The 9,073-nt window shown below is 39.4% G+C and overlaps 1 protein-coding gene across 7 annotated transcripts; it reads left to right on the forward strand.

Annotated features, from left to right (window-relative positions):
• Window positions 1-1,543: 1,543 nt before the first annotated feature.
• Window positions 1,544-8,758, forward strand: LOC113078657 (arginine/serine-rich protein PNISR-like). Of its 7 annotated transcripts, XM_026250989.1 has the most exons (13): window positions 1,573-1,643; window positions 2,129-2,294; window positions 2,523-2,705; window positions 3,965-4,200; window positions 4,297-4,465; window positions 4,558-4,748; window positions 5,143-5,292; window positions 5,382-5,481; window positions 6,082-6,135; window positions 6,431-6,613; window positions 7,017-8,055; window positions 8,307-8,329; window positions 8,405-8,758. In XM_026250989.1, exons 2-12 carry the CDS (start codon window positions 2,204-2,206, stop codon window positions 8,326-8,328), a joined length of 2,418 nt encoding a protein of 805 aa, XP_026106774.1. In that variant the 5' UTR covers window positions 1,573-1,643; window positions 2,129-2,203; the 3' UTR covers window position 8,329; window positions 8,405-8,758. The 7 variants fall into 7 exon arrangements, with proteins under 7 accessions (XP_026106769.1, XP_026106774.1, XP_026106773.1 ...); XM_026250984.1 differs by lacking the exon at window positions 8,307-8,329 and having other exon boundaries at window positions 1,544-1,643; window positions 2,176-2,294; XM_026250988.1 differs by having other exon boundaries at window positions 8,307-8,758.
• The last annotated feature ends 315 nt before the right edge of the window (window positions 8,759-9,073 follow it).

Consider the following 9,073-nt stretch of genomic DNA (forward strand, 5'->3'; position numbering starts at 1 on the left):
ATTATATAGTTTTTATTTTATCGAAGATAGTATGACAAATTGGGATCACACCTGAGACCTTTCTGTCTAATAATGGGCTTCTACGAAGGATGATTGAGGGATAAGATGTTCATATTAATTGAAATGGTCCAGTGGTATGGCTTTTTTTATTTATTATTCCATATTTATTTTAATTAATATAGAACCTACAACTATTTGCATAATAATTCATATAAATATATCATACAAAATGCATGTTATTTTTTATTTAGGACTGTCCTGAGTAAGATATTTTACATAAAAGATGTTTACTACACAGGATGAAAAAAAATGCTGAAATTATTAAAATAACCCCATTCAAAAGTTTGTAACCATTGCTGCTTAATACTATGTGTGTTTATATCTGAATGATCCACCTGAATGAATTTTTTTTTTGTTTGATGATGGTTGTTCGTGAGATATACGTGGTCAGAATTGTTGGTATTGAGAAATCTGATCAAAGAAGGCTGTGAAAATAAATCTGCATTGTTAATCCTTTTGATCTTTTATTTAAAAGAAAATCACAAAATTCTAACTTTTCATTGAAGAATAAGAATTTAAAATGGGGGGAAATATCATTATGAAACCATGTGTGTGTTTGGGTGTGTGTGTATTAACCTATGTTAACGTATTAATATTACTTATTAATTACTATTTTAAGCGAATGTTCATTATCAGTCATTTAAAAAAAAAAAAAAAAGACTCAGAACTGGTTGTCATTTAGGGTCGAGAAAAAGAAACACCTTTGAAATAGACTAAAATAACTAGGTTAAATCAGATGTTAAGCTAGCTGAAATTGTATTTCTTATTTTAATATGTTCTCCCAACGGCTGCCAAATTGTTATATTTATTTTATAAATCTTAAAAAGTCATGGACATTTTTATAATTTTTTGTTGTTGTTTTTTTTCTAATAATGTTAAGGTCAAAACCATTTGAGAAATTGCTATTAATAAAAAATAAATCAACTCCATAATCATGAACAAAAGAAGTAAAAATGTCACATAATTGGTGATAAAATGTTCAGTTATTGAAATTCTGTTATTATAGAATTCAATTATTTTGAATACTTAGAATTAATTAGCCTATGCTAATACATTTCCATTGGAAATGGTTCCAATGGTTATTATTTAACAGTAGCATCTTAAATACCTAGTTGAAGGGCCTTGAAATAGGCTAATAGTAGTATTTTACAATGGGAGACCTTGCAGTCAAAACAGGAACCTTTGAGTTAGATTCATCCTATCACAGACTTGAAAACATGCATATTTTGTAAATGCAAAAACAACTATGAATTAAAATTACTATTACAATTTTACATTTTTAAGGGCTGTCTATTAATGATGGTTCCTTGCTAGGTTCAGACCATTTCGGTTAGGCTACTCTTCAGATTTTTTAGTTTCTAGAGTGAGATCTTGATTACAGATTATTATTATTTTTGTTTTAACAACAATTAAAAGTGTGTATTGAAAGTGTTTTTATAATTATTATTAATATGATCTTCACGTGCTGGTCGCGACGCGAGTACCCACTAGAGGGCCTGTGTGGTGAGGTCACTGTTGCTGGCATTGTTTCCGGGTCATCATTTCATCGCCATTTTACTGGTCAGAATCAGAGAAGTGGAGAGGTAAGAGATCGCAACGTGTCTAGAAATCTTCAGCTAACTAATTCATAGTCCTGCACTTCTCATTAGAATCAGCTGCTGCGGTCGGTGAGCTGCAACACCCTGTGCATTATAACCGCTGGATTAAAGTTTTTAATAAGTGTCGATATTGTGGACGCGCGGCCTAATGCTCGCACAGCTAGCTTTGCGACGACGTTATGTCATTTTAGTTAATGTCGTAATTATATTCAGTGAAACGCATACATGTAAATGTATGCACAGAAAGACGACGTAAATCCTTCAACGTGCATTTTAAGGATGCATGGCCTATCGTAGACTGGGTTTGCAGCAGTCTGAGTGCGATTCGTGTTTACCCGCTGTGTGTCTCCGGAACTGCAGCTGTGCGGGTAATGTTACAAATTTAGGCGTCCACAATGAAAAAAGCAGGGCTTGTTTTCCATGTTCTTATAAATAAATCCAGTTTGAAATTCTGAATGTTTTGTTTACAGACGCTGTTAATTATGTGCAAATAAAATACAAGTTTCCTACACCTCAGGCTTCTGGCACAGGAATCATAAAGAGAGATGTGGGACCAGGGAGGACAGCCCTGGCCTCAGTGGCCCCTGAGCTCACAGCAGCAGTGGATGCAGTCATTTCAGCATCAGCAGGATCCAGGTTAGAGCGATGTTCTTATCTAATTGAGCTAACACATACTAATCATGTAGTAGTTTAGTTGTTTGAACTGCTCAGGGCTTCGTTTCCCAAAAGCATTGTAAGCCTAAGTTGATTGTAGAACTAGTGTCACCAATAGAGCTACTATCAGCTTAGCCTTATTATGCTTTCGGAAAACAGCCCAGTTTAGTGCAGCGTTTGAGTTTTGTGTGGATTTTGTTTTTTTTGCAGGTCAAGTGGACTGGGCTGCTTTAGCACAAGCATGGATTGCACAGAAAGAAACCACCGGAGGGGTTCCCAGCCAGCAAGGGATTCAACCCAATGGCCAAGAAATACACCACATGGAACCTCCAGGCCATAATAACCATGGTGCCTTTCCCGGTGATCACAATTTCGGCAGAGGTTGGCAACCAGGTAAGGAAAATTTATCAGTTTGACTGAGCATTTTGAATAGATCTAATAACTTGATGTTATGCTGTAATGGTAGACTTCTCTGTGGCGTCATATGCGATCCTTCTCCAATCTAATCAAAATATTTTTGAGAAAACCACGACCTCACCCTTTTTTTTTTAGCATCCATTTAATTTAGACATGCATCATAATATGGAAGAAATAATCTGTCGCTACTTCTGTTAAATTGTGACTTAAAATATTAGATAATTAAGCAGAGAGTCATTAGAAAGCACAAGTAGGCCTTTTCAGAAAGGCTGCAGCAGAATTGTTGCATGACCGTTTTGCTAGATAAACCCTTATTCCTTGGCTGGGATTGTATAGAGCCCTTTAAAACTGCATTGAAACAGCAAATTTGGACTTTCAACTCGCTGGTCCCCATTGAAGTCCATTGTATGGAGAAAAATCCTGGAATTTTTTCCTCAAAAACTTCAGTTTCTTTGCGACTGAAGACAGAAAGACATAAACATCTTGGTGACATGGGGGTGAGTAAACCATCAGGATTTTTTTTTATTCTGGAAGTGAACTAATCCTTTAAAGAAATAGTTCACCCATAAATAAAAAATTGCTGACAATTGACTCACTCTCAGGTCATTTAAAATGTAGATGAGTTTGTCTGTTAGAGGTTTCACATCGGGACAGGTTTGTAGAAATTTAGCATTGCATCATTTGATCAACAATGGATCTCTGCAGGGAGAGTGCAAACAGCTGAAGAATGGATCGAAGGGCTGGAAGTGTATTGAATTACTCATGGATTATTGTGATGCTTTATAAGCTATTTAGACTCTCATTCTGATGGCACCCATTCACTACAGAGGATCCATTGGTTAGAAGTTGATTTAATGCTAAATTTCTCTGTTGTGATGTTTTTTTTTTAGCTGAAATATTTAGTAGTGGTTTGTTACCATAGAACTACAGCTGGTTTATTTCATCACCTGAGAACGTGACACCTTGAACTGCATATCAAGTTTAATTACCCAGTTAATGGAAACTTTCTTTGATTTTAAGCTAAATGGAAACTTTAATTTGGTCATTTTAATCAGTCATTTTGGTGCATCGCCGTTTGCATGCATCAGCAAAAAATAAATAAAAAGTGCATTGCATGACATTTGACATTTGATGCATGAAAAAGTGGGAAGGGCCAATGTATCTGACAACTTATTTAGTGCACAGTTGATATCTTTAAAGTTTCAGTTATGACCTTGTTTGCTGATTGTTTACAGAGTGGGGGATGCATAGCCAGCCGCCGCCTCCTCCCCCTCCAGAACAAGCATGGATTCCTCCTGGGCAAGGACCGATGGATGTAGTCAACGCATCAGAAGACAGTAACAGTCAAGATAGTTTGGAATTTCCTGGAGACCCGCACCGTGGAGGCTTTCCTCAAAACAGTCATGGGTTTGGGGGTCAGCCTGAGCCTTACCCTATTGGCCCAGTTGGCGTCAATCAGTTTGACTATCAGGTATGCTTGCCTAAGTCTGACTTATCAAAGGTTATTTCTAAAATGTTGTCTCCAAACCTTTCGGTTTTAGTCACATTTATTTCTGTTACCTCTTAGCATGGAGCAGCACCAACAGGGACAGTGTATGGACCACCATCCACCGGCTTTCATGCACCTTATTGGCCTGAAGGACCGCAGAACAGAAGAGACCGGCTCCCTAGCTTCAGACCAGAACGGCCCAGATCCCCCAATCAGATGGAAATTAAACCAGAGACGCCTACTCTTGGTGCATATAATTATTGCTTAATGTATATACATAAGAAAAACTGCTGTTATTAAAAGATGCACATTGTGACATTGTCTTGGTTCCTGGTGTAGATGCTGTTAAACGGAGGACTTTGCCTGCATGGATTCGAGAAGGCCTTGAAAAGATGGACCGTGAGAAACAGAAAAAGTTGGAGAAGGAGAGAATGGAGAAAGAGCGTGCTGAAATGGCAAATAATGAAAGGGCTAGCGATATTATAGAGGAGGAAGGTGATGGTCCTCGGTTGCCACGCAAGAGCAAATTTGTAAGCATCTTTTTCAGAATCTGTTTACAGCGAAGGAATCTGCTGAGGTTACTTTGGCAACTGTTGTCCCAGGGTTCACTGACATGCACAAAAGTTTGACATGATCATAATAATCTTAATTCAAAGACCACATGAAATGTCTTGACGAGGCAATCTTCTGTATGCTACGGTTCAAAAGTTTGAGTTAGTATGATTTTTCTTTTTTTTAAGAAATGGTTTTTAAAGATCTTAAAACTCTGAGGGACGAAATTCCAATTGATTTCATGGGAGTCTTTTAAGTTTAGTTACTTTGCTTGTTAGCTTTTGCACACTAACACTAATAATTCCTCTCGGCGCTTATGTCAACCACTAGCGTATGGTCTCTGGTCCAATCACCTACTCCTCTTTAATTTAGGACAGTGATGATGAGGATGGTGAAGAAGGTGGTGCTAGGGAGGATGGCGTTTCAGGGAGAAGGCTGGAGTTTGGTGGTAGAAGTTCTCCTCCTGTTCAAGAAGAGCAAAGTGAACCCGAAATGACAGAAGAGGAGAAAGAGTTTCAGCTGGTGTGTACACACAAACGCTTCTGTCTTAGCATTCATCTGTCCACACTGGTGACTTGTGATCCTTAATATTTCCTATTTGCGTCAACCAGGTGCTGATGACTAAAACTCTTCTTACCGAAGTCCTCCTCGAAGTCACAAATGAGGAAATCTTCCAAGTGGCCAAAGAGACTCATCACAAAGCCACTAAAGGTCTGCTCCTGTTCCCTTCTGTCCGTGCAACTGTGCCTTCCAGTTTAATTCTGAGGAAGAGCCACATTTCCACAGATATTAGTCTTGGCTATGTTTTGACTGATATATATGAAGCCTTTCTGTCTGACTGATGCATCATGGTAATATTTTATGATAAGCAAAAGTGCAAATCTTCATTGGCCATTCTCTGCTAATGCAACAGAAGATGAAAACCTCAGAGGGAGAGTGAAAATGGTCACAGACACAGTTAAATGGAATCTTTCACGGGGTTCCCAGTCAATTCTGTTCTTAGATTTATTTCCTGTAAAACAAAATGACTTCCTCACTTCTATTTTTGCCAGACAGCTTCTCATTTGGAAAGTGACACTGCATTAGTACAGACTGGTTCTTTCCTCCTCCACTGTTTGCCTGTGTTTGACGGACTTTGTGTGATAACCTTTTTCTTCTCTCCATCTTTTTTTATTTTTATTTTATTTTGCCAAAGGCAGCTCTTGTGAATAGTGCATATGTGTACCCTCATCTCTAGAGACTCTTGCCTATGCGAAAGTGGTGGCTGTATGTGTTTTAACATGTTGTTCCTGTTGTTGATGTGAATCAAAGCTCCTGCAAAACAGCTGGCACAGTCAAATGCACTGGCTTCTCTAACCGGCCTCGGTAAGTGTTTTTACATTTGGCCCGACGGGGGGGTTGGGAATAAAAAAGGGGGGGATGGGGCATTTTCAGCTCTCTAGTGAACTTTTATTACAAGCCCAAGAGTCAAGCAGCAGATCTTCTCAATGGTTAGCTTCCAGCAACACAGATTATATAAAAAAAAAGCATGCTTCATTTATTAAGGTGGGCTTTAGTAAAGAATTGTGTAGTCAAGTCGGTGAGAACGAGGGACTGTTAGCGTGCGACTGAGTGCCATGCTCCAGCTGTCTATTATAAGAAGGGGGCTTTGTTGCCGCAGGAGGGCTGGGAGAGTATGGCTCAGATGAGAGTGAGGATGAGGAGCGAAGTGCGAAAGGGTCGGACTCCTCAGACACAGACGATGAGGAGCTGCTGCACCGCATACGCCAGAAACAGGACGCCTTCCGTCGCAAAGAGAGGGAGCAGCAGGAGAGGCTGGCGCTGGAGGTACAGACTGTAAAAGGTGGGTGCATCTAGAGAAAATGACTATTTTAATACATTTAATATATATATATATATATATATATATATATTTTTTTTTTTTTATACTGTCAGTTTATTAGCAGAACAGCTGAAACTATTCTTAACAAAAATACATAGCTATGTTATAATTTAAATCAATTTTAATCATCTATTTATATAACTTATTCATTGATTCAGTTTATTAAATATTTGCCCTTAATTTTGTATATTATATACATTTATATAGTTTGTGTGCTAGGTTTCTATTTGCCAAAAATGTGATCCATAGACCATTAAGTTTAAAAAATGTTTTTCATTTATATTCCTTTTTAATTTCTATATTGTATCTTATTGTTATTAGTTGGAAAAAAGGAAAACAAGTCTTGTAAAATTTGTGTTTTCAGAAGATTTGGCATCGGACAGAGTGAACAGAGAGAGGGCAGGTTATGAGGAGGAGCAGACAGAGTTGAAACACAAACAGGAAGTTAGAGAAAGGGAGGTGGAGCCTACCTTAGAGCGACGCAGGTCACGTAGTGAGCCTGAGGTCAGTGAGGTCAAGCGGGCCAGCAAAGAGCACACGGGGCGTAACGGAGGAAGTGCCAGTCCCTCCCTAAGTGAACACCATAGCCGCACCTCCAGCTCCAGTTCTTCCAGCAGCCGGTACTCTTCATCCTCCTCTTCCTCAGCCTCCTCTCGCAGCTCCTCCCGCTCCTCATCTCCCAGAAGGAAAAGGCGACGCAGCAGCTCCGCCTCTCGTGGGACTCGCAGGCGCAGCCGAAGTCGCAGCTCTCGCAGACATCAGTCGGAGCGCGACAAGGGCAGAGACCGGAGGCGGAGCAGTCACGCACAAAGCACCGACCGATCCTCTCGTCACAGGAAGCGCAGCCACTCGCGGCAGCGCAGGTCCAGCAGGGGCCGCAGGAGCAGGTCCAAGGCCAGTCGCAGCCGCAGTAGAGAGAGGCGGCGCAGCAGGGACCACAGGCGCAGCCGAAGTCGCAGCAGGAGGAAACACAAGGCCTCCAGCAAGGACAGAGACAGGAGGAAAGAGAGGAGTCGGAGCCACGAAAAGGATAAAAAGAAGAACGAGAAAGATTTAGATAAAAAGAAAGACAAACCGAAGGGCAAGGAGAAAGAGGGTGAGGGCAGTTTAGTAAGGGATGAGGAAGACAATGCCAAATCAAGGAGGAAAAAGGAGAGCGAGAGGACAGACTCTCACAGTGAGAGATTTTCCCGGCAAGACAGTAAATCTAGCAAAAAAGGCTCCAGCAAAGCTAGCAAGAAGTACTCTGATTCAGAGTCCAGCAGGAGCAGGTCCCCTTCCCCTGAGGTTAGCAAAGAAAAAAAGTCAAAAAAATCAAAACGTAGTCGATCAAGGTCAACGGAAAGGTCTCACAAGTCTGGTAAGAAGGCAAGCCGCAAACACAAGTCTAAGTCGCGATCAAGGTAGTATCCATTTTCTTCCTTCTTTTATTGTTGAAGTGTTTAAATTGTTTGTGTGTGAATGATCAATAGTATTTAGAATCACAACTGTTGCAATCCGAGTGATCCTGAAGTAGTTTTTAAATTAACGTGTTAAATTGAAATCCGCAGTCACATAATGTTTAAAGTGTAATAGCTGAATTGTGCACAAATGGTTGGACTGTGCTTCCTAACTGCTACGAAGATTGATATAATTTCCTCCTCTTCTCATTCAGTGTTGATCCAACAGCAGTTTAAGGTGTGTGTATGAAGTTCTAGATGAAGATCTCTACTAGTGATTGCACTAATAGTCTGTCCAACATTTCTCTTGCAGGTCAGCATCTCCCAGCCGCCGCAAGCGTTGAGGGGCATTCTGCCTCTGATCTGAGCACCACTTTTAAAATTCCACGAGTTAACAGGCTTGTCTCATTATCGAGGCAACGTTGTAGGTGAACTCCACTCCAAACCCCTCACTCCCTCTTTTTGTAAATATATGGCATTTTTAAGTGTCGTCTTCAAAACAGGAGATTTTGAATGATAGTTTCTTTTTTGCCTTGTATTATGCAAGACTAAGCATTCAAGTAGTCAGTAGAAGCTTGATACTGTAACATTTTAAAACTTAACACCAGAGGAAATAAATTCTCATTTCATGTAAATTGTCAAATAAAACATGATTCTTTCTGTCTAACATGGCCTGCTTCTTTTATTTTTAAATCTGCTGCTTGAAAATTTCTGAATGAAGATCAAATGTATATGGAAAAAGTAAATTATGGGCATATTCATAATAGCTCTAGCTTTTATTAAACTACATTCATAGTTGTCTGTACTTAATTACCATTTTGATAAATATCCTTCCACTATTTTCAATAAAAGTGAATGGAGACAATAGGCGTCATCTCGTGCATTATATAACTATACTTTATTTTATTTATCACTATACTGACACCTTGATGTATGAAATTTCACGTTTAAGTTATTCATTGATAATATGAGCTGTTAACCG

This window comes from Carassius auratus, unplaced genomic scaffold (genome assembly GCF_003368295.1).
Source record: "Carassius auratus strain Wakin unplaced genomic scaffold, ASM336829v1 scaf_tig00026265, whole genome shotgun sequence".
Classification (NCBI taxonomy): Eukaryota; Metazoa; Chordata; class Actinopteri; order Cypriniformes; family Cyprinidae; genus Carassius; species Carassius auratus.

Coding starts and splice junctions, on each gene's coding strand:
- LOC113078657 (XM_026250984.1), top strand. CDS start 2,204: ATGTGGGACCAGGGAGGACAGCCCTGGCCTCAGTGGCCCCTGAGCTCA. Junction 6,614..7,016: donor GGAGGTACAGACTGTAAAAG/GTGGGTGCATCT, acceptor TTGTGTTTTCAG/AAGATTTGGCATCGGACAGA. Junction 8,056..8,404: donor AAGTCTAAGTCGCGATCAAG/GTAGTATCCATT, acceptor TTTCTCTTGCAG/GTCAGCATCTCCCAGCCGCC.